General features: G+C 42.1%; 1 protein-coding gene across 1 annotated transcript; it reads right to left on the bottom strand.

Moving 5' to 3' along the window:
* Positions 1 to 1172: 1172 nt before the first annotated feature.
* ACAT1 (acetyl-CoA acetyltransferase 1) lies at positions 1173 to 22186 on the bottom strand. Its single transcript, XM_074957559.1, has 12 exons — positions 22067 to 22186; positions 19827 to 19874; positions 18353 to 18470; positions 17592 to 17687; positions 17213 to 17313; positions 14455 to 14598; positions 11783 to 11933; positions 10660 to 10755; positions 7630 to 7743; positions 7120 to 7184; positions 3720 to 3877; positions 1173 to 1675 (listed from the first exon to the last, which is right to left on the bottom strand). Exons 1-12 carry the CDS (start codon positions 22112 to 22114, stop codon positions 1555 to 1557), a joined length of 1260 nt encoding a protein of 419 aa, XP_074813660.1. The 5' UTR covers positions 22115 to 22186; the 3' UTR covers positions 1173 to 1554.
* Positions 22187 to 25365: the final 3179 nt, after the last annotated feature.

The raw sequence follows: 25365 nt of genomic DNA, 5'->3' as shown, positions 1-25365 counted from the left end.
AATTAAGAAGTGGAGACTGGTAGTATAACATACACAGAGCCTTTAAAGAAGCAGGTTGCTGCTAGTTGCAGTGCATTGGGCTTGTGTAGTACACATGTTGGCTGTGATTTTAGAAATCTTTTTAAAAAGACCTACGTGCGAGCAGGTCTGGGAACAGAGGTAAATTTAAGAATATCTAAATACCAAAACTATTCATTCAGGTTAAACATTCATTGGTGCTGTTGCCAATTTGGTAGATTATCTGCTAGTGACCGCAAGTTTTCACACATGGTGAAAGACCACCACTGGGGAAAAAAAAAAGTGCTAAGAAAGACTTTAGGTAATCAGCTAAAACACCTGCTTAAAGAACTAAAAGTTTACATTACTGCTAGTACTATGAAAACTAGAGGAGGATTGGTCATTTCTTTGCTTCTTACACCCCCTCAAAGCTGCACTAGAATTGCATCCACCTATTCTACGGACATTGTTTTCAAACCATATACAGAATCTTCAGTGAAAATACATATTCTGATCTTTCTACATTTCTAAGTTTGCATCTGGATATATCTGTTCAGCTCAAAATAGTCCTCAAAACTGTAGCACAGAATCAGGCCAGAAGGCAAAAATTTTAAAACTGCTCCTGAACTAGCACAAAGGCGACAGTAGTTTACTTGAACATAAGCAATTGTCAGCCAGTTTTTTCTGGATACCACAGATTGATGGGCTTGTCTCACAGGAAGCTGTAATTGTATAAAGTAGGGTGTGAACTTAGCGGGATATGGTTATACCAGTTAACTCTGCAAGTGAACACTTCTCTGACTAAACTGAAAAGGCCCTCTGACAAATGAGGAATGCCAATTATCTGTGCATAATCTAAAGGTTAAGTATTTTTAGCTGTAGCTGACAAACTTGTCTTCTATGAGGTCAGTTACTATTTTGTAACAATAGGGTTAAAGCTAATCAAAGTGCTGCAGAAATCCTGAATGAAAAGCTGGTTTAAAAACTCCTCCAGCATTGTAGTTAACCGTAGAAGTCTAAACAGTTGAGGGCAAGCTAGGCTCATGCGCTTGTTGTAAAGATATGTTCCAACAGCAAGATTCAGGTAAGTAACTGCCAGGTGATTTTCATGGGAAAAAAACTTGAACTAGATATTACAGGTTTAAATAAAAAATTGAGCACTTAAGCTATGTGTCCATTTTAAAGATCTATGAATGATTTAATATCAATTCATTACCCACCAAAGAAAACAATTTTCATTCAAATAATTACTTGCAGGGAGATCATCCACAGAACAGCTACATCCCAAGTAGGCATACAGTCTTTGTCTAGTGACAACTTGTAGTTTACCATAATTTGACAAGTTTTAGTTCACACTATGTAAAAAACTGCACTAAATTAGTTTAAAGTACAAAACAGATGTGAGCATGACTGATCAAGGTTTTAGAGAAATACTATAGAAAACCAAGTTAAAGTGGGTGTTAATCTGCAAATCCATAAATAATGTAACTGCCACCACCACTTAGATTATTTTACTCAGATAATTTTAAGGTTTGGTATTTTCAACAGCCAGCCAGACTACAGCTTTTGGATCAGAATCGCAGAAGCACCACCTCCTCCATTACAAATTCCTGCAAGACCATACTGTCCTTGCTTCAGCACATGGGCCATGTGAGCAACAATTCTCGCTCCAGACATTCTATATAGAAAAGAAAACAGTTTAGTTTTTAGGAAGTCATCTTGATTTTACACAAGTTTCTCTAAGACAATCAACAGATTCAAATGGCAGTACTGCTGTAGCACTGCATCCTCGGATTAAGTATCTAATACCCATACTTAAGAGTAATAAAAGCAACTTTCCACCAGTTTTTCCACTTTGTCTTTATGTAAATAGCATTCTAAACATAGCTCTTTAAAATACCAGACTTCCTGTTCCCTGCTGGAACTGAATTAACTGGGCTGCATTGCAAAGCACAGCTCTCTCAAAAAGACAACAGGATGCACATAAGTCTCTTCCATGCTGCCACCACCGCAGGAAGAAAGAATTCTGAGAGCAGCTGCTGGTTCAAGTGGTGGTTTTGTGCACCGATTTCTTCATCAACTACAAGTCTGAGGATGTACAATGAGGTGCTGCTTTTGCTGTGATTAAGACCCTAAGCCATCAAACACAGTGGTCTGGTCTACACTAGGAAACTGTCAACATAACTAAGTCACACAAGGGGTGTGAAAAATCCACACCCCCTGATCAACGCAGTTAAACTTACCTAATCCCCCCTGTAGGCAATGCTAAGTCAATGGGAGAATTCTACCATTAACCTAACTACTGCCCGTCAGGGAGGTGGAGTATCTACACCAACAGGAGAATTCCTCCCACCGGCGTAGATAGCATCTTCACTGAAGCAGTCCAGCTGCACCACTGCAGTGTTTTAAGTGTAGACAAGCATTCTGGCACAAGTGTCAGTCATTTAGTTCATAAATGTTTGCAGGATCAGGGCCCTACATACTTACAGAGAGAGGGACTTTTGAAAATAACCTATCCAGAGAAGACTATGGTGATGCTGATTTGGTCAGAGGACGCCAACAGAATATGGCAAGGAAGATGTTAGGACCACTCCTGAAATCACAGGGGCTAACATCTTTACCAACAAAGCTTGCAACTCAAGGGGCACTTCTGGATCACCATTTGCTCCTGGAATCCCTGATGGTTTTTTCCAATCTGTATTTAGCTAGACAATTGGGGCTATTTTTCTTCAGTAGATCTGCACAATGCCAGTTATCACCTCCAAAGTAGATTACTGGGAAAGACTTAAGACCATTCAGAAACTACAGCTGCTTCATAATGGGGGACAACTTTTTTTTTTTTTGGGGGGGGGGGGGGAGGTGTGGAGAAGGGGAAGGGAGGCTAGGTGGGTTAAACTGAAGAGAGCACATTATATCAGTGCTCCAATGACTGCACTGGCTTCTAACTGCAATACTAGGCATTCAGTAAATGTTCTGGATCCACCTTACATAACAGCGGAGATCAAATGTGAGGGTGTTTTCAGTAGAGGGCCCTAGACCTGGAGTTTAATTGCCTGTTGGTCTTTACACTATGCCCTGAAGGTCCTCCATTTAACTTTGGCTTTTTGTAGGAGGGCTTAGTCAGCATAACAAATACTTAATAGTACAATAGATATTGAAAGCATGGCAGAAACATTAATTAGTGGCTTTACTGTTGCAGTTGATTCTGATCGGAGTAATGTCTATTTCCTGGTTAACGCATTAAATAATTTGAAATTTTTGGAAAAAAAATGGTATATGCACCAAGACAACGGTGATGGGAGCAAATAAATGAACTGAATAAATAAATTTCATGGGGGACAAGGAAAATTCTTCATCCAAGAAAAGGTTCCCAATCTTGCTCGTCTACTACATAGAAGAGCTAAATACTGAGGAGAAAGGTGAACCTCCAACCAAGCCTGATTCACAGCGCCCTGAAAGTTAAGCCTTGGATAAAATTAAAATGGACTTGCTACCAAACTGCCATCATCAATTCTTGTCCACGGTTCTTCCTACTGACTGGCTCCCTGTGACAGTTAGCAAAAGCCTTTGCCCTTGGCTTAAAAAACTAAAGACAAAATGGAAGAGTTAAAAAAACATGGCCCAAGCACACAAATGCAATGATGTGTTTAACAGATACTGTCCAAGAATAAGACCTACCCTAAAGTGCAAACAAAAAATACACAATGGAGTACTTCACCTACCCTATTGGATGTCCCAAAGACACAGCGCCTCCATGTATGTTCACCTTCTGTGGATCAATATCCAGCATTTTAATATTGGCTAAGACTACAACGCTGAATGCTTCATTGATTTCCCACATCGCAATGTCTTCCTTTTTCAATCCTGCATCACTAAGAACCTAGAAATAAAACATTGTGAAAGTTATGTAGCCAAAAGCACTTCCCGGTGGTCCTTTTTGTTCTGAATTCAATGTTACACTTCCTATAACTAGTTGAAAGTTACCCAGTGAAGCACTCAGCCTGGATCAGAAGCTTCCCCTTGTCACAGGGCTTTTCACCAGTTTCCCAGCTCGGATACACATTATTCAAAAGTGGTGTTAAGACTATTTCCTGCAAAGAAAGGATTGTACAGAAGACTGCACATCTCAGCAGTTGCCCCTGTAAAAACAGGGCTACGGTGGCTCTAGATCTGGCTTTAAGTCACAATTGAAATGAGCTCAAGGGAAGCCCAGCAGAGAAAGAAAAGAAGAGTGCAGAGCCTCTACTTTGAAGGTGTCAAACACAAAGCCTACTTGATGTACTTTTGCGGGTTGTGTAGCATGTTCAGATTCTGCAGAATCTAAACTGTCTTCTTTGCCCTCATGCTTACAAATACGCTGTGTTTCATTTGGAAGGTTAACTGACACATATCTTCCCCATTTGCAGACAGCTCAAAACAACAGCTCTGGAAATTCACTCCCCCTTTTCCATTAGCCTCAATCGAGTGATGATGCTTCACATGTCAGCAACTATTTATTAGCTGGAAATGGAGTGGAAGTGAAGCCCGTGGATGCAAACTGGGAGTTGATGCAAAGAAGAAAATAGAAGGGGGGGGAAAAAAAGGAGGCAAGACAAGCCATTTAAAAGTTTTACCGGTGTCACTACTGGTTAGGGGGGTGATTTTTTTTTGCTGCCAGTTATACTGGTATGGTATAATACCAGTATAGCTTCTTTGAGTTCTTGAATTGGAATAAGCTATACCAGTATACGCACTTTTCTACTGCTATAACTATCTAAACTCGGGAGGGATGCAAAACTTCTAAGTACAGACAAGACCAAAGCCAGGGAAGCAGTAGAGATGTAGAAGTGAGGACAAGAAGAGAAATAGTGGTAGGTCCTAAGAGTGAGAATATTTTCCCAAGTGATGCAGAATGCAACTGACTTAAAAATATGTTACATAAAAATCTTTTTTCTAACCTTGATCTTTATGCAATCACCACAACATCATCAGTGAGAGATCTGTGGATCAAGGGGGATTATATAGATGTAAATTTATGCCCCAGCCCAAGCACCATAATTAAAAATATAAATTTGGCCCTTCCTACACAATGAGTTTGACACCCCAATCTAGTTATTAACATTAATGTTAACACCTGAGGACTCAAGCCTCCATTTTAATATATTTATACCTTGCAAGCTAAATTGGTTTTAACACATCAATAATTCCATCAATGTAATTCAATGAAGTGGGTTAAGTTTTAAGAAACAGCTACAGTTGTATGGACATAACCTTTTCTACTGACCAAAGCCATAAATCAGCTCAAACAACCAACACATTTGACAAATGTGACAAATATTTTCCACAGATTTGGGTTAATCTGATGCTACCAAATACACATTTCCCCACTAGTCTACAAAGGAACATTTTACCAATTACGCCAGTATACCAGCCCTGTACCCCACCATGTAGAGGGTGAGGAGCCCCGGTGGGCCAGCCTCTATTCCACCTTAGTCCCGAGGCCCGCCGGGGATATCAGTTGGCGGCTCCTACACGGGGCCGTGAGCACGGGCGTGTACTTGGCGCGGTTTACCCCAATCCCGGACACCTGCCCCTTTCACGGCGTGAGGGAAACCCTGGTGCACGTCTACCTGGAGTGCGCCAGGTTGCAGCCCCTATTCCGGCTCCTCACCAATATTTTATTAAAGTTTTGGTTGCACTTTTCTCCTCACCTTCTTATTTACGCACTCCCTGTCCGTAGCCCCACTAAGTCGCGGGACCTCCTGGTCAACCTCCTCCTGGCCCTGGCTAAAGTGGCCATCTATAAAACCAGGGTGAGGAGGTTGGCTGATGGAGTCTCCTGCGACTGCGGGGCCTATTTCCGATCCTCAGTCCGTTCACGCCTCCGGGCAGAGTTCCTCTGGGCGGCGTCCACCGACTCCCTTGAGCCTTTGAGGAGCGGTGGGCGCTGTCCGGGGTCCTCTGCTCGGTATCCCCGTTCGGTTCCCTTTTTTTGACCCTTTGACCGCACTCCCGTTCCTGTTCTTCATTAGTTGTCCCACGTAATCATTTGGTTTCCAGGTCCTGTGGATCCCCCCCTTAGGCTGGGGGGGGATCCTTTAGCAGTGGGCGAGCTTTGCCCGCCCACTTCCTGGATCCCAATAGGACCCCACCATGTAGACACACTTACTCTGATGACTTTTTTCTGTTTAGATCAAAACAAAAGTGCCCACATGGGGGGAGGGTGTGTGTGTTATAAACTGATACAGCTATACTAGTATAAATTAATACCTTAGATTGTATTAAAAAAATCCTTCCGGTGCAGGCAAGGCCTTAGTTATTGATAATTGCTTTGATATGCTCAGAATAATTTAATAATTAACCACCCAGCTAGATTCTCTCTCAAGCATTGAGATTAACAGGTCTGTCTTAACTTCAACTCAGGCAACATTATTAATCCCACAGTCTGGCACTAAAGGAGTCTGCATAGCAAGTGCCAGTACAGAAGAACATGGAAAGTTGTCAGTTTTATTTTACCTACTTTTGTCATACCCACAGAGAGAGCCTTTATTTAATACAATGAACAGCATCATTTAACTAGTTCCTTGTTGAGACACTAACTCAAATCCCATCACACTTCTGTCTAAAATTTTTTTCACTTGTTACTTATAACACCTGAAGTTACTATAATGGCTAAATAAGAAATATTTTTTTCTGTTTTCTAATTTGTTTACTTTGGGTATTTGACTTGATAGCCTACTTATGTTGTGTTCCTGTTTGTGAGGATTTTTCAGACAGCAACAGGATGACTAAACCACAAAAAACTGGCAGAGGTATTGAGGGGCAAGGAAGTACCTGTAACTACTTTCAACTCTTTTCTTTAAGCCGACTAGATTTCAAGGGGACTGTGTTCCTTTAATAAAAAAACCCATCTAGAACAGAAAACTGCATGCACACTTTGCATGGGAGTTATTCTTGTGGCTAAGCAATCATAATATAAATACTACTTTACACTTTAACTACAAGGTCCAAAAGTACTTTATAAATGATGCAAATATTGTCTGTATTCCAATCAGAGGAAAATGCATGTTGGATCACTGGAGCAATTTAGGCAAGCTTACAATTTTTTTTTTTATATTCAGCAATGATCAGTTTTGTTCCTACCTTGGGAACAGCATACGCAGGTGCAATTGGAAAGTCAATAGGATCAACAGCAGCATCTGCAAAAGCTGTAAGACCATAAATATTATAGAAATCTTTTATCACTTTTCACAAAGGAAATATTCACCTATACAGGATACATGTCCAGTACTCCCCTCCTCCACCAATTTTTCTATTCATTTCAATAAAATGACTCCTGAAAACAGGCTGTAAACTGTGTGTGCTTGTATGCAAACAGTATGGTAATATTTTCAGATTTTACTTTTAAAATGTGTTAGACATAATCCCATTTAGGAAAGGCTGGCTATGATCAGGAGTCAAAGCACGTTTGACTCCTCAAATTTAAAAGAACAGTTCAAGTTATGTTACAGCTGCACCTTCCTAGTCAATGAACCTATCCCACGTTCCCCTATGAAAAAGACGACTGGTAAAGCAAGATTCCAAGTCACATGGCAAATCATAAGAGTATTTTCCAGCACAGTACTTGAGAGAGGCATTTGGAAAAATTCCTACCCACTATTCTTGCAAGTGGTGTGACATGAAGTCTCTTGGCTGCCTCTGCAGTCATCACAACCAAAGCAGCTGCTCCATCATTCAGCGTGCTGGCATTGGCAGCAGTTACTGTTCCTGAAAAAAGTAGAACAGTATTTAAACAGAAGAGGGAAAACGCAATAGCTCAGGTATCTCTTTCCAATGCATTTATCTGGCAGAGGGGCCCTGAATCTGAGCTCTTGTCTATACAAGTATGGGACATTGGCTTAACTAAGGCTACATCTACACTACAAGCTTGGAGTGTGATTTCCCAGTTCGCATACAAATTCTCATGATTGCTCGATGAGAGCTAGCATGAGTATTCGCAAAAAGAAAAGGAGGACTTGTGGCACCTTAGAGACGAACCAATTTATTTGAGCATAAGCTTTCGTGAGCTACAGCTCACTTCATCGGATGCATACTGTGGAAACTGCAGAAGATGTATATAAAGTCTTCTGCAGTTTCCACAGGATGCATCCGACGAAGTGAGCTGTAGCTCACGAAAGCTCATGCTCAGATAAATGTGTTAGTCTCTAAGGTGCCACAAGTCCTCCTTTTCTTTTTGCGAATACAGACTAACACGGCTGCTACTCTGAAGCATGAGTATCGGTAGTAGTGCAGCTGTGGCAGCACAGGCAGTGGCTGCATGGTTTAGCTGTGCTGAGTACACACTCACAGGTTGCAGGAGTGTTTGTACTTGGCCTGGCTAGACCATTCCAACACTGCCAGTGCTACTGAAGCTACACTACTACTTACACAAGTGCTAGCTCTCACTGAGTTACCTCAAGCACGTGTACGTGAGCGGGGGGATCACACCCCTACCTTGTAGTATAATGTAAACCTAGTCTCAAGGTGAGCTTTTAAATTGAATTGGTGCAAAAACCCGTGTGGACACTTACACCAATTTAAACCTGGCTTAAATTGATGTATCTTACTTAGGTAAGGTAATGGCTTCCACATTACCAATAATCAATTTAACGCCAATCGATACAGGGCTGCAAAAATGTGTGGCAACTAAACGGATTTAGCTTCAGAGATCCATCGACTGGAGACAGATGCGTGTGAAGGCGCACATGCTCCCACTGGAATAAGAAGTTACACTGTTGTAAACTGTATGTGTAGACCAAGCCTGTAACCATATTGATTTATGCCAGATTTAAAATCAATTTAAGTGTCCCGATATAAGGTTTTCCATCAGATTAAACCAGATTTGAAAATGAAGGTTGGTTACTTATAACCAGAGTTCTTCGAGAAGGCTCTGCATATTCCCAACTTACGGGTACTGCGCCGCATTGTGGTAGTGCCTTCTTTAGCAGTGTCAGCTAGAGCATTGTCATGCACCTTACCTCTCCCCTTCCCTCAGCATCACCAATGTTCCAAGGGAGAGGCTATATAAGAGAGAGCGTGCCTTCACTACATCAGAGCCAGAGATCAAGGACTCCGACAAAGAGGGGAAGGCCGGTGGGAGTGTGAACATGCAGAGCAATCTCTAACAACTCTGGTTACAAGTAAGTAACTTCCATTTCTTCTTCAAGTGGCTCTGCATATTCCCACTTACGGGACAGGCTGATAAGCAGTGCTGAAAATTAACTAGAAGTAGGAACAGATTCTTAACTGAATAAGGGCCGAAGTAGTGCTTTACCAAATCCAGCATCTGCCCTACAGGCCAAGTCCAAAGTACAGTGCTTAGTGAAGATGTGCACCAAAGTCCAGATTGCAGCTCTGCAAATTTCAGCAACTGGCAGAACTGACAGGGGAAAAAATAATCGCTAACACTAACTATCCTAACAATAAAAAGGGCTCTGACTCCAAAGAGACTAGAGTTGTTCACATCCATCCAGGCACACGGTGAAAAGGAACTGAGGTACTGAGGGCACTCCAGCCCCTATACAAGTCTTGCTCTCAGAACATCGGTGAGACTGGACAGGAGGGGCAAAGACTGCAAAAGCGCTCTAGCTGACCCTGCTAGGTGGTTCTGTGGCTAGGTACCACAAAGCAGCATAGTACCCATAAGTGGAAATATGCAGAGCCACTTGAAGAAGCTCTTAGTTAAACAAGTTCAACTTATAATTAAAGCCTGAAGAGAATGAAAAATGGACTGGATCAGCACTCAAAGCAATAATGTTCCATACTATGCAACAACAAAACAGATACAGCTCCCAAACTCATGTACCACTTCTCCAGGAAAGACACTCATCTTGACGTCTACTTTTCAGTATTAGCACTCCACTTACAAGAACATTTGGGAAACTGCAATTCTAGACCAACTTTGCTGTTTGATTCCCCCACAATTATCACCTGTTTCAAGTGAAAACCATTAAAGCCTGTCACTAAACCAGGCCTTGCATTTCTCCAGGAAACACTGCTGCACATTGTCCAGTTATAAGAACAATTCTCCAGGCAACAAAGGGTGCTGCTGTAATTGGTGCCCACTGTATTCCTATGTTTTCTATCTGGAAATCATTCATCTTTACCTGAAAACAGCTTATCTGGGTCAAAATCCATTGGGTGGAAAGAATATGTTATTCACCCTCCTATCAACGTGGTCCAACTTGAAAGAGTTTTGAGATTTTATTTTTTGAAATTAAGTATCATAAGAATACACAGCTCTCAAAGTTAAGCCCTGAACAAGAGCAGCCTACCGTGTTCCACTGAAGATAAGCATGGTCCTCCTGCTAACATACTTTGGAGGAACTCGGTCAAAAAAGACAAACAACAGAGTCCCTGTTTCAAGTAAAGCAGTTCACCTTTGACTGCAACTAGAGCTGTGGAAATCTTTAATTTAAAATTTGATACATCCCTTCCTCTCCTGCAACACATCAGTAACATATTGACAATCAGCACGAAGTCTGTGTTTAATAAAATAATTACATATGTCCCAGGAATTTCAATTGGAAACTATTCTTCACTACTTGCCTTAGTGAGGAGAGACTTAAAATATTGTCTAAAGAATTTGCTCTGTAAAAACAAATAAAAAAAAAAAAAATCAATTTCTCCATATACAGTACTTACCATTTTCTTTTTGAAACACAGTCTTCAGCTTTGGAACTTTACTGAAATCAACACGCTTGTACTCTTCATCTTCTTTCACTTCTATATCTGGTTTCCCTGAAATACAGATGCCAAATCAAAGCCAACTCAATCAGTTTTTGGCATTTTAGCACGAAAAGCTGCACAATGATGCACATGACACCTCACCAGGTTATTTTTGTTATGATTTATTCAAAATGTAACCCTTAAGACAGAGGTCCCCAAACTGTGGGGCACACCAATCTAGGGGGGAGCAGAGGAACATTCAGGGGGGTGTGGCGGGTCCGGCCCAGCCCCCACAAGGGGTGGAGAAGGAGCACCATCCATCCCAGCTCTGCTCTGGCCCTGCCCTCAGCCCTTGGCTGCAGCTCCATTCCCAGACCCAGCCCTAGACCTGCCCCCAGCCTCAGCTCCCTTACCCTATCCGCGTTTACACACACACACACACACGAGCCGCGTCCCAGCTCCCAGCCCCGAGGGGGAGGCAGGAGACAGACAGGGGTAAGGGGAGGCGCAACCCTGAAAAGTTTGGGGACTACTGACCTAAGGTATTCTGCACTCATTTATTCTATGCTACATTCCATTTTTAGACACCCTGACGTATTATTTCTATAAAAATGTGATTTAATTTAGCTCTGAAGAGAGACACAAAAATTGACAAGCTTGCTCCTTTATCCCATTGATCCACATCAGGTTTATTGTTAAGACAAGACCTTTATCAATTCACCTCCCAGGCTGGTGGGAGAGAGAAGAAAAAAAAAAAAAAAATCACAGATCAATTAGGTGTATTAAAATAGTAAAAAACAAATTGAGATGAATTACAGGCCACATTACCTAGCGCTTATTCTATGTTGTAACACTCATGCAAGTTACAAGAGAAGGATGGATAACTCCAATACCTCAGTAAAAACAAAGAGGAAAAAAATCATCATAAACAGTCACCAACCGTGTTTGCCAGAAAGCAAGCTAAGAATATTTTTTTTCTACAGAAATGTAAAAAATATTCCCAAAATTTGCACATTCCAGCTGCAATGTTAGTATTCATCACTGCACAATTTAACACCTTTTAACATGAAAAAAATTTTAGAACGTATTTCCATAATACCTTTTTGTGAAATAGTGACAGGAACAACCTCCTTTGTCAGTTCTCCTGATTCCCAGGCTGTCCTGCTCCTAGTGTAAGAATTTATGGCGTAAGTGTCTTGCTCCTCTCGTGAAACAGTAAGCTTCTTAGCAGTATTTTCAGCACAATTACCCTAGGGGAAAACAAAGACCATTCTGAGAACGTGAACCAGAAACGTAGATGGGAAGATTAACTCCTATCTTTTTTAAATGGATATGACAGAACGTTTGAAGTGAATTTTTAAGTGTTACAGTTGCCAGGAGGTTCTATTGTGCTACAGGAATCTGAACTTCACAACAGAAGTTAATGAGCAATTTTCTGGACAGATGTAATTTAATCCAGAAAGCCATGATCGTAATGACGGATGCAGTGTAGTTGTAGCCATGTCAGTTCCAGCATATTAGAGAGACAAGGTGGGTGAGGTTAATAGCTTTTATTGGACCAACTTCTCTGTTGGTGAGACAAAAAAGCTTTTGAGCCACACCAAAAAGCTCGAAAGCTTGTCTCTTTCACCAACAGAAGTTGGTCCAATAAAAGCTATTACCTCAGCCACCTTGTCTCTCTAATGTTCCTAATGAGGCCTTTATAATTAAAAAAAAAAAAAAAAAAAAAATCTGTGTGAATTTAATGCTTTTGAAATGGCTTGGATCGACACTCTGAAGCCCTGTTTAGCCACATAACAGTACATCCACACAGTTCTCACCAATGCACATCATTCCTATACTGGTGGGACTGCCTTTGAGGCTTGAAAGGGTACTTCAATCTCCAGATCTTACTCAGTCCTTGGATTCTCAGCAGTGCATGACAAATTGGCAAGCAGTGCCAATTTTTCATCCAACAACTGAACTGAGACCACCTAAGTTTTTGCACAGGTTACTGAACAGTGTGATAATTTCTCTCTCTCTCTTTTTTTTTTTAAATTGTATCCGTAACTATCCTCTAACTTGACTGCGACCACCTAACTCATTTCACACAGGTTACTGAACAGCCATAGAACCAACAGTTACAAATCTCGTTCACTACGAACACGGGCTATACATTCACTGATGACAGACGTGAAGGGTAATATATCCCACTACCAATTCCATGAGATACACTAAGTCCACCTGGGAAAGTTATTCTGAAGATGAGAGGGAGCTAGACCCCTCCTCCTTGGTCACCAGGCTAACTTCCTAAATATCTGCATGCACATTTAGTTAAACTTATACTGTTTCTATAGCAAAGTCTACGTATAAAACATTGCGTAGAGATCAGTCTGCGTTAGTTTGATTGCAGCATTCCTCTAATTCCTCACACAAGTGAGTTAATTTCTATACCTCTATCCAGCCAAATAGAGGGTGACAGGGGCTTGTCCTCCTCCGCAGTTCTGGCTGGGTGGGGAGGCTCTGCTCCGTCGGAACTACAGCCACCCCTCGTCTTCCCCCCCCAACTTTGCATCCTCAGGGATTGCATGTCACTGACCCTGGGGCCGCGCAGGAAGCCCTCTGCAGCTCTTCTGTCATGGCCCTGCTCACTCACTCCCACGGCAGCGAACCTGCAGAGGGCTCCCTGTACTGGGCAGGAACCATTCAGCAGCAGGGTGGTCTCCCTTGCAGCCAGTGGATCTTTATCCTCCTCTTCCTCACAGTCCTAACCAGTAGTCTCAGCTCGATTATCCAAAACCCTGCATTAGCTCAATCTCTTCCTTGTCCCCCAGCATGGCATATATTCCCCCTGCAGCATGTCTCTCATGCTAGGGGACAAGGAAGGGTTTCAGATAATAGAGTTTCAATAGGGAGTAGACTGTGTAACCTTATGCAGAGTACATTACTACTCCAGCCTGGAGGAGAACAAGGTATGTATAACAAAAGGTGAAGTCTGTATCAGTGAAGAAATGTTTTAATCTATAGGCCAGACAAAGATTGTAAAATATTATTTGTGCAACTGCTACTATTTAGGAAGCAAGGAGTAGAAACTCATCCAATAAAGACTTTGGGTAGGAGAATTCCTTCAGTGGGGAGAACAATCATTAGTTCCTCAAAATGCCCACCAGTCTCGCTTCAATCTTATCTGGATTCATCTTAAACCAGTGAGCTATTGTCAGGATGCTAGCTGACATGGAACCAGGAGAATCAAATATTATGAGGTGGTATCAGATGAGAGAAAGAATACAGTCAGTCTCAAATCTCATTCTCCTCTAGGAACCTCACATATATATTTTGAAGAGGAGGTAACAGGGAAACCGTGCTGGGCCACACAAGTGGATGCCCTCAGGGAGGTTGAGCAGTTTTATTGGCCCCCCCCCGGAAGGAAGGAAGAGTGAGTTATTAGTGATCAACTGCGCATTCTACAGCATACACCAGGGTCTTGAGTCTCTGTCTACCACTGTCCTGGACTCTTGAGAAAGGCCTCACACACAGCCACACAAAACAATCACTTTGCCTGCTCCTGAATTTTGATCTGCCTAGCCTCTCCACACCACTCACAATAAGAATCATGAAAGTGGAAGAACCCTTTCTTCAGAACCAGTTCTGTCCCTCATTTCCCAGACATGCCAGAACCAACATTTAAACAGTTACTAATAAACTCTTGAGTTCGGTAGTAGGCTCATGGTAGGCAAAAAAAAAAAAAAAGGAATGTTGCCGTATGTTTCAGTATTGAACAGCAATAATTACCATGTGGATTTTGTTGTAAACATCAGTCAAGCCATCTTTTACAATCAAATCTTCCAGCTTCACTCCTCCATAAGGTGTTGCCCCTCTGCTCATTGTATAGGGAACATTAGACATGCTCTCCATCCCACCAGCCACCATCACATCCTTCTCAAACAAAACAAGCATATGTTAAGTAAATTACAATAAAAGCCATTTTATATAAAATTTCTTCCCACATAACAAAAGACTAGAAAACATGTTACAGATGTTTCTAACAAAATTGCTTCTATTTTTTGTGTAACAACAGGAAAAGACTGAAAACAGTTAATTGGTGTTGGCACAGGAAGTGAACATGACCAATGTTCTGTATCTGAACTGTAATTTCAAAAGATCTGAGAAGCAAAAAGTCTTGAAGATTAGTTACAGGAAAGTTACAACATGGAGAGTTTCTGAGGGAAAAAAAAAAGATTTGACAAATTTCTTAGCCAGTATTTCTTTTTAATCTTTCATTCGCTGCCCTGGTGCTCTGGCCACCTCACATCAATTAGCATTTTCTTTCTCCTACACCTCGATTGTTGAAATGCAACTGCCTCCAAGATTAAAGTAGAATTTTCTTATTAAAAAGTCTTAGTTTTGCATATTTGTTCCATTTCAGTTCTCCATTAGCAACATGTTATATCTACAGGACAAGCAGCTGTTTCAGAATTTAAGACACAGGCAAGAAAGAGAGATCTGTTCACATGAAGTACTAGCTGCTCTATACAATGTTGTGTCGTCTCACAGTGTGGAAAGATCTGACCCAACTTCAAAACACAGTTTACCATGTTCTCTGTTAATAAGCTGGCAACAAACAGGAGTCTTTAAACAGTTTTATCATTGAACCCAAAATTCCATTTAATTAGTATGTACATTTATTAATATTTCTACATGGTTTTCAAGAAGTAGTTCCTGCAGTTTTATCATCCTTTGTAAGATGTGGTTGACCATTCCCTGGGGCGTCACACATGAAGTCTCTAGATTCTCAGCATGAAGAACAGATGTAACCATTTTAATGCAGTGCATTACATATGGGTAGGGATAAAAAAAATTGCAAGTTTAATGCTTTTCTGTAGTCTATAGAAAAGTTCAGTAAAACACTTTTATATTGCGTCCTCATAAAGGATATTTTACAAGGAGTCAGTCATGGGATTAAGAAAAAAGGAAGGTTTTTTTATGGTAAGATTTAAAGTAATGATGCTTTGTTCAGTATTAGGTGTACACTGGATCCAATAAAAACAACAGAGTCATGAGGATGAGATGGGCAGTAGAGAGAACTCAAAGGCATTTATGACTAGAAATCAGAAATGGGAAGCCAGAGAAGGGAACAGAAGTGTTCTTTTTTTTAAGCTTTGTTATTCTGATCCTATATAAATTTTAGGTCTCCAGCCCTTCCAGTTTTTTAAAAAATAATCTATAAATCCAGTAAAGGCTCTAAAACAGTACAAATCGCACATCCACTCAAGTCAATGGGAGTTTTGTCATTAACTGTAATGGGATCAGAATTACTGAGTGTGCAGCTGGAGAAAAAAATCTCTAATTATATAGTTTCTAAGACCTACTTACAGTCAATTAGGGCTGAATCCAGCAAAGTGGGTAGAGAGACAGTGACATACTGTGGGAATCAGGCATGCATAATCACTTCAGGTCAAATCTCTAATTCTCTGAAATATGAGAGCCCCTACAAAGTGTGTGGCCTGCATTCATCAAATGTAAACCTAAGGTATGAATATTCTTTAAATGTGAATTACTAATCCCAGCAGTAGCTACTGAAATAGAAGTACTGGACCTGTTCCTGATCCCACTGAAGTTAATGGCAAGAATACCATTTAGGGCCTGATCAAAGACCAGTACAGTCAGTAGCAAAAGATTCCCCTTGACTTCAGGCTCTACACCAAGTCCTTAATACTAGGTCAGATTGGGTTTGGTGTGAATTAAGCAGTGGGCCTAAATCACTGATATCAGTAACTGTACCAAGGAGGAGGGGAGAGAGAGAGTGCATATTTTAAGAAATGAAAGAATACTTATGTCAGCAGGTAGGTTTTCCAAATATGTACCATAATTGGCAGATAAGATTTTTTTTTCTCCTAATCTAGGCCTGGTCTATATTAAAAGGTTACATCAGCATAACATGTCAGTCGGTGGTAAAAAACAAAACAAAAAAAACCCACAAATCACACCCCCACTGACGTAGCCATACTAACAAAACCCTGAGACACAGCTATGTTGACAGAAGAGGGTCTCAGACAACAGCGCTAACTTTGTTTGAGTCGGGTGGTTTTCCTACAACAGGAAAAACTCTTGTCAGCATATATTGAGTATTAAAGGGTTATGCTAGAGTAGTCTCTAGTTCTGATTACCAGTATATGTCTACACAAGAGGCACGAGTCAAAGAAACCTGGTTAAGATCTAGGTATTTTGCTTCTCTACCTTCTCTTCCCCGTAAAAGGAAAAGCTTATAATACTGACCACAACTACTTCCACCACTATTAACTGTATCCTAAGATATATGCGAGACACATTTCTAAATAAACAAATTTGTTAACTATGTTACTACAAAATTAGGATTTATGTAAAAAAATATAAATTCTTGTTAAGCAGTATTAGCACAAAAACAAAAAGTAGTATATTATAATGAGCAGGAAACCACCATATTTGTCTCGTATTTCTCAGAGATCAGAATTTCCACATTTTGGCAATCAGATCTCATGTTTGAAGTTAACGGGCACTAAAATTCACATACCTGATTTCCACACATCAGATTCTGTGCTGCCATCATGACGGACTTCATTCCAGAAGCACAAACTTTATTGATAGTTGTAGCAGGAGTACAGTTTGGTAAACCTGAGACAAGTAAATATAATAATCAACCAAGACAACAACATTATTCTATTTATAATTTAATTAGATCATCCATTTTTAACATTTAACTATTAGCTGCTAATCTCGTTGCACTGCCCCTCATTACAAAAAAACTGCCTTTCACCATCACTAATATTTCATAAGGGGCTAACTTTCATCTAAAGTAAAATAGTTATAATCTGTACCTACAGTTCTATAGCAGCTCTATGTAGTATAAATTCTCTAGATCTTTAAGCACAGAAACAAAAACATGTTAATACCTGCACCCAGTAGTGCTTGTCTTGTTGGAGCTTGTCCTTGTCCAGCCTGCAAGACATTACCCATATACACTTCTTTCACTTCTTCTGCAGGAATACCTATAAAATAAATCAAGAGGTTTTTCTAAGGGAGACAAGCAATACACCAGTATTTTTACCTTTTACATAAAGTTTTCAATCTAACACTGGCAATAAAATGCACTGATTTTACTCCAGTGAGGCTAAAATACAGCACACAGACCTACATCGAGAGCCTCACGGGTTTCCACACTTACGGTTCATGAAAAAATGCTGAAGACTGCTCTAGAGACCAAAGTCCTCTAGGCATCCACAGAACAAAAACAGCACAACCACCAGGAATGCTGCCTTCAACAAACTCCTGGGCAGTGTGTTTCAACCCATTAGAGCAATTCCATCTCCATGTCCTACGGTAAATCAGTGTTTAATGTGGTGATAGGTTTTGGAAGGTGGACACCTAACCAGTAGAAACCAGATTAACATTTTATTTCACATAGGCCACTGATTAAAAGTCTAGTCTATTCTTAAAAGCAACACTGAAACAAAAGCACTCAAATCAGGCATTAAGTGCTTTCCACATTTCACGCTTAGATTTTGTTTTTTAATTGTATCAACTGATAAAAGTATAAGATTAAAAACTCACCCACCCACATACACACTTATTTTTTTTCAAAACAAGATACAAATTGATACTGTTCACTGGGGCAATGTGTAACTTTGTTTTGTTAACAAATATTTACACATACCTGCTCTTTCAATTGCTCCTTTTATTGCAATGGAACCAAGTTCAGTGGCTCGCAACGATGAAAGGGATCCTTGGAAAGATCCAATGGGAGTCCGTGCTGCACTTGCTATGACCACTTCCTAGTAGAATATAATATGTGGTAAGAGTTACAGTATTTAAAAACATAAAATTTCTTTTAATTTGTTCACACTTTGTTTTTTCTTTGAAACAGTGACTCATTTGTACAGTATACAACTGTACAACACAATGTGGGAGCCAAACTGGTCATGGACTTTAGGTGCCAATGCAGTACAAACATTTTAATAATTTTTATGTTATATTAATTGAGACACCTGCCCAAGAAACAAGACATTAAGAATGTCATGATAATTTAGCCAATGTCAGAGATCTTCTTGTGGGGCTAACCATAAACTAACTTCTGAATGAAACAAGGTATGACTTTCAACTCCTTATCGAGGAGCTCACTGCATCTGACTATTTTGAATTACAACATAATATGGGGTTATTTTAAGTATTATGATGATTTGTATTGCTTTTACCCCTATTTTTACTCAGCTCCCCCCGCCCCCATGAACAAGCCTGCCTGCTAAGCTAGCCCATCAATCTGATGGCAGTATGATGTACTGACATTGAAGGGATTAAAGTCTGTGTCCCCCACTTGGGGCCTGTTCATGAATGCTTCCTTAATGGTGTTGATGAGCACCTTCAACCCCCATGTTTCAGTGGGAGTCAAATACACTCAGCACCACGTTGTGTCAGGCCTTTGGTTCTTTATTTACTGAGGTAGGCAGGATTTTGGATGGAATACCTTGTGTCACTTGATTTACTTTCCTCCCACTCCACAAGTAAACAGTAACAGGATTAACAAAGAGGCAGACAAATTCAGATGCCCTCAGTTACAGACCAGGTCAGACACAGGTAAGTGCTGAGTGAAATTTTCAAAATGAGAGAGAGAAAGAGCATTGACCAGCTCCCTGTAAATTTAACAGAAGCATGATGCCCTGCCTTCCCAACCTCTCTGCGGCACTGTGCACTTTGAAGTTATCTGACATTTTGATACAGACAGATCTTAGAAAAAATCTAAACACTGTTCTGATACTAGGTGAGAAAAAAGTAACAAGCATTCTTATTCAAGCTTATCACGTACCAAGATGTCTTAGCATACGTACTGGTCCGATTACAAGTTGGGAGGGTGGGGAAGGGAAGGGTTTCTATGCTTTTTTTAAGTAATCTCTCTTAAATAAAAGTCCTTGCAATCCCAGTGGTTAGAGAGCAGGGCACTGGGAGTCAGGAGACCTAGATTCTATTCCCAGCTTTGCCAATGACAAGCTGTGTGACTTTGGCCAAGTTACACGTTCTCTATATTGAAAGTGTGTTGCAATGCTCAAGTTTTTAAAGATCAGACTCTAAAAGCAGGCTAGTAGCGATGGTTTATCATAACCAATGCTTGTAGCCATATGCTACTTAATACTTACATTTAAAGTGCGCTGTGATGCATAACCACGGTTTGTATATTTCAAAACCTAAAAACAAGAAAATTATTTTCAAAATTTTACTTCCCAATTTTGGTGACCTGATGTTTCAGCTCAGTAACAGATATATTGTGAAAATTGGGCATTTCTTACAAGTGACTGGGAAACACTGAGAATTACTGAATTTTTCAAGTTAAGAAACATTGGAAAAAATAAAAAACTAATACATCACAAAATGGACTTGGTTCATTTAGTTGACAAATGTGGTAAACATTCTGTAGTATATTTTCCAAAAGTAATAACATCTCAAATATGAGAGATGAGATCTCACTACATCATCTGTGATTAAATCTTTCCTGAGAAATTAAATATCTTTTTTTAAAAGCAATTTGTGGAAAGTATGAATTAAAAAAAGTTCTGTCAATTTTAATCACTTAATAGCTACTTCTCAGATATAGGAGCTCCAGTATTTCTCATCATCATTACATGCAATGAACCGGTAGGGAATGCTGCTACAAGTTTTGATTATTCAACCCCATTGTTCCTTTAGTCTTTTCACTGCTATCACTAAATTTAGCATTACAAAGGTAGCTAATTTCTAAAGCTCAATTTCACTGGCATATGTGATTTGTAATATGGGTGGTGAACATAGGATTCAGCATCAAAAGATGACAACAGAACAACTAGAAAAGAAGTACTTGTGGCACCTGAGAGACTAACAAATTTATCTGAGCATAAGCTTTCTTACGCTACTGTTAACTTCATCCTATTACTAGATGTACTCACAATGGGGTGAAAATTCATTATATTTTTTTAAATAAAAAAATTATTTTAAAAGATACATTATCTTAAGAGTTTAAGTCAGCAACTTAAAGTAATAAAAAAAGTAAAATTATTTCACTAGACAGTGTATACATAGATTACAGACTGCTAGCATTTTACTGAAATAATATATTCAGGTAAGTTAATTAAAATTAATTAAGGACTTTGAAGGAACACCATAAATTATATTCTAGTCATTTTAAGAAAAGTTAAAAAGTACTTCCAGGTACTATGCCCACCTTGAGTCCCCATGCCAGTTCTGATGATTTTTTAAAATTTTAGCTTCACAACAGGAAAAACAAATTCACAAGCAAGAAAAAGGAAAACTGCCTATATAATTTTATGCATTTAACAACGTTCAATGAACAAAAAGAAAACATCTCCTCTAGTCTTTCACTTATAGTCAATTTGGGTAATTATCTAATAATTTTAGGTGTGAAATTTTCTGAAACATGGGTAAACTTTAAAGCTGACTGCATCCCTTTAAGGTTTTATTAGAACATCCCAGAGAGTAGTTTATTCTTAGAACGGCCTGACCACTAACAAGGGTAAGAGCCTTTTATCTTAAACTATCTACAGTTCATGTTATTCAGTCAATTGTACAAATACGCGAACACCCAGCAAACATAGCTGGGACTGCAGCTCGCACTGCCTGTGCCGCGTACCTGTATGTACAGACAACCGATTTTTTTTTTTTAACCCTGGCAGCTGATAAGATCTCAACTTTGGTTCTGTGGACATACCTGACCCCTTGCGTAAACCACGAATGTCCGTCTGGGTGCTTCACCTGCCTCATCCCCTTTCCCAAGGCAGAGGCTCGCAACACTGGGCCGCCCCGGGGGCTGGGGCTGTCAGGCTCGCTCGGCTCAAAGCGGCCCGCACGCAGCCCCGCCTCCCGCAACGGGGGGCGGGCGGGCGGCTGAAGACCAACGTGGCTGACCTCTGCTGATACTTCAGCCTTTTGCCAGGGGCGCTTTCGGCTCCCTCGACCCAAGGAGCAGGCTCGGCGCTGGCGAGGCAGCGCGCCCCGATCCCGAACCCCCGCCCCAGCCTCTCCAGGGCAGCCCGGTCTCCGGGCAGCCCCGCCGAAGATTAGGGGGGGGCTGCGGCGGGGCTGCTGCTGGTGGTGGGGAAGAAGAGGGTCGAGGGTTGGCGCCCCCGCCCGCAGCACGAGGGTGGCCTTGGGGGGTCAAGGCTCCTGGCTGGGCCTCGGGCCACAGCCGCCTCCGCTGCCCTTGGACAGGTCACCCCAGGCCGAGCTCCCCAGCGCCCGAGAGGCGTCCCACGCTGGAGCCCAGGCTGCGCTTCCCTCGCCCGACCCGGGGTGGATTCCGGGCCCCGGGCAGCCCGCGGCGCGGTGACAGGCCCCATTTCCGCGGCGGGGGCTTCGTGTTTCCCACTAACCCCCCCCCGCCGCTCACCTGCAGCAGCCTCGCGACCTCCCGGCCGCCCAGCATCGCCGCCGCCATCCCCGACCGAGTGCCACTGGAGAGGGCCCCGCGCCTCACCTTCAGCGCCGCCGCCCCCTCCCTCAGCCAACGGGAGCCGCTGCTCCGCCCCCCGCCCGCTCCCATTAGCTCCTGCCAGCAAGGGGCTGATTCCATTGGAGGAGAAGGCGGGGCTTGTGCGGTGGGTCGGAGGGGGCTGAGGGGGGAGAAAATAGGCTACTAAGTGCCACAGGCCCCTCCCCCCCAGGCTCCTCTCTCTGATTCCCACTGCTACTAGGGTCGCCAACTTTCTAATTGTGCAAAACCGACCCCCCTTGCCTTGCCCAGTGTCCCGCCCTTCGCTGAGGCCCCACCCCCACTCACTCCAGCCCCCCCGCCCCCCGGGGTAACCACTCTTACTCACGTTCACTGGGCTAGGACAGCGAGGGGAGAGGGTGAGGGCTCCGGGTAGGGGTACGGGTTCTGGGGCTGAGGGGTTTAGGGCTCCAGGTAGGGGTACGGGTTCTCGGGCTGAGGGGTTTAGGGCTCTCAGCTGGGGCCAAGGGGTGTGGAGTGAGGGAGCAGGCTCAGGGCTGCGGCAGAGGGGTAGGGTGCAGAGGAGGTTGGGGGTGCAGGAGGGGGTTCTGACCTGGGGCAGGGGGATTGGAGTGCAGGCTCCAGGGGGGAAGCGCTTACCTCAGGCTCCCTGGCTCCGCCCTGCTCCCAGAAGCAGCCAGCATGTCCGGCCCCTAGACAAAGGCACGGCCAGGCAGCTCTGCGCAGTGCCTGCGCCAGCAGCACCACTCCTGCAGCTCCCATTGGCCGGGGTGCCTGTCCAAGGGGAGCTGCGGAGCCAGCACTCGAGGCAGGGCATGTTGGGTGCTTCCAGGAGCTGTGAGGAACCAGGGCAGGAACGAAGCCTGCCTTAGCCCTACTGCGCTGCTGCCTGTACTTTTAACAGCCTGGTCAGCAGTGCTGACCAGAACCACCAGGGTCCCTTTTTGACCAGGCTTTTTGCTTGAAAACTGGATGCCTGGCAACCCTAACTACCACCCATGGTAACGCAGCCAGCCTGTCACCCCTATCCTCTCTGCACAAATTGTGTCTAAATCCTTTCCCACCCAGCTCCTCCTCTCAGCGCCTGTTCTCCCCACACAGGGCGTGCCTACGCTAGAGAAAGGCACAGTGCTGTAGCCACAACCCTGCAGAAGCTAGAAGCACAGGCATTGGTAAAGGCAGGGCTGCGCTTAGCCACACTTTGGTCATCGCCCACCTTGGGGTCTGCAACATATCTCTAAGTTCCCACCTTGCTCCATGTGCTCCTCATTACAAAAATCATCTCTCTCCTGCCCCTCAGCAACCCTGCTCCTTCTCTAACTCCCTTTGCCAACTCCCTCTCCTTGCCCTAATCTTTCCACCCTCACAGCTCAAGCCTTTGTACATGTCTCCCCTTTTCATCTTGCCCTCCTCAGCCTATCAAAGATGCAGCCTCACAACCCTTCCTTCCCACATCCCACTCCCCTCTTTATAGCATCATGCCCTTCCACATGAACACACCTCAAATGGCATGCCTAGTCCACTGTCCAGACACTGCCTCCCCTTTACAATTTCCCACATCAATTTACCACTACTAGTTTCAGGTGTAGCATGACATCCATTCTAACCTGTCACCAGTCTGTTGGCTATACACTGGCTAGTACACATCTATATTATAGTGATAATAACTACCCACACTACACCTATTTTAATTACAGGTTTCAGAGTAACAGCCGTGTTAGTCTGTATTTGCAAAAAGAAAAGGAGTACTTGTGGCACCTTAGAGACTAACCAATTTATTTGAGCATGAGCTTTCGTGAGCTACAGCTTCACTTCACTATTTTAATTATTCAAGTATATATATTAAGCATTAGTATAGCAGTTTTTAGCCTAGACTGGCCTGAACCTTTATTATAATCCTGAACACTTAAGCATCCCAGAATACCATGCATTAGTAGAACTAGTTTAAATAGGAAAACTGTCAGTTTTAGGACAGAGGATTATTTCCTCGTAACTACAGGAAAAAGGTTGCCCACACCAACCTAGGAGGTGCCTTCATCCCTAGCAGCTGGAATGTATGTACTCAAAGAGAAGTGTGCATCATAACCTGGACTGCATAGGTCACAACATGGTACCAGAACAAACTGGGCAAAAATCTGACTAATTAAATGATTTATATGATACCTTTTTCTGGTAAACAAATAGAGTATAAAAGGATGGCTTTAGGGGAGTAGCTTGGGAGAGCACACCATCTTCCTAAGTTGAATGTAACCTCTCAGCACAGGACTGCTCTTGGGAAGCTGGTATATAGCACCTTTTTCCTGCCCCATATTAATAAACCTGACTGACATTGATTATTTGGTCTCAAGTATATTTCATAACAAAATAGCAAACCAAAATGTAGTTAAGCAATTGACTATACAATTTATCAACAAATTGGTGAGCCGAGCCAGGAGCCATCTAGCCAAAATTGCCATCAAACCAAGAGTCACAGTATGGTTGGAGGGGGATCATAGTAAGCGGTAGGACACCAGTGTTTGTGAATCTCTGGTATACCTGTGCAGCAGCCCAGGCCAAAGTGCTCAGTCATTTCCAGTATGCACAGGAGGTGCTACTGGAACTTTTTAAATTGCTACTAGGGCAAAATGCCTTGTTAAAAGTAACCAGTTTTAGAACTAGTGCATAATAAAGCACTCGAGGTGAAACGCCCATACTTTAGGAATTCTTGGGCAAAAGCCACATTGTAAATGTGCATAGACAAAGAGTTTCCTTGGCAACAGCCGTATAAAGAAATCACAGCTATGCCTAATAAAATGGAAAGATAGTAGGACTGGAATCCTTTCTTGTACAATTTATAAACCATGGCAGTGCATTGTTTGGACTTATTGTAAACAAACACCATCCTTGGAGTCATCATATACTCTGTTTAAATCAGAAATGGAGGAAAAACAAAGTAAAAAGGGAAGAGATAAAGAGCAAAAGGGCATGGCTATACAAGGGCTTTACTTAACTTGCTTAGTTTTAAACAGTAAAATAAAACCTTTAATGGAAAACAAATACAGAAAAGGAACAGAACAGATAGTTCAAACAACACTTGGAAGGTGTTAGTAGTCTAACCTTAGTAGTCTGCCTTAGCCCTTAGCATGTGACTGCTAGATCTAAGAGATGCACTCAAGGAATGTCAAATTAACAGTATAGTCAAGAGAAAAAGGAAAAAGCTGAGTGGATGCAGCAAGCACAGGATTTAACGGTATATA

This window comes from Natator depressus, chromosome 1, assembly GCF_965152275.1.
Source record: "Natator depressus isolate rNatDep1 chromosome 1, rNatDep2.hap1, whole genome shotgun sequence".
Classification (NCBI taxonomy): Eukaryota; Metazoa; Chordata; order Testudines; family Cheloniidae; genus Natator; species Natator depressus.
The sequence above is the reverse complement of the archived record's forward strand: the minus strand, read 5'-3'. Positions and strand labels throughout refer to the sequence as shown.

What these genes read in the sequence shown, in the direction of transcription:
- ACAT1 (XM_074957559.1), bottom strand. Translation starts at nt 22,114, where the DNA reads ATGGCGGCGGCGATGCTGGGCGGCCGGGAGGTCGCGAGGCTGCTGCAG. An exon ending in CATCACAGCGCACTTTAAAT is followed by an intron (nt 18,471 to 19,826) that starts GTAAGTATTAAG and finishes ATATTCTACTAG; the next exon opens with GAAGTGGTCATAGCAAGTGC. An exon ending in ATCTGATGTGTGGAAATCAG is followed by an intron (nt 14,599 to 17,212) that starts GTATGTGAATTT and finishes TTGTTTGAGAAG; the next exon opens with GATGTGATGGTGGCTGGTGG.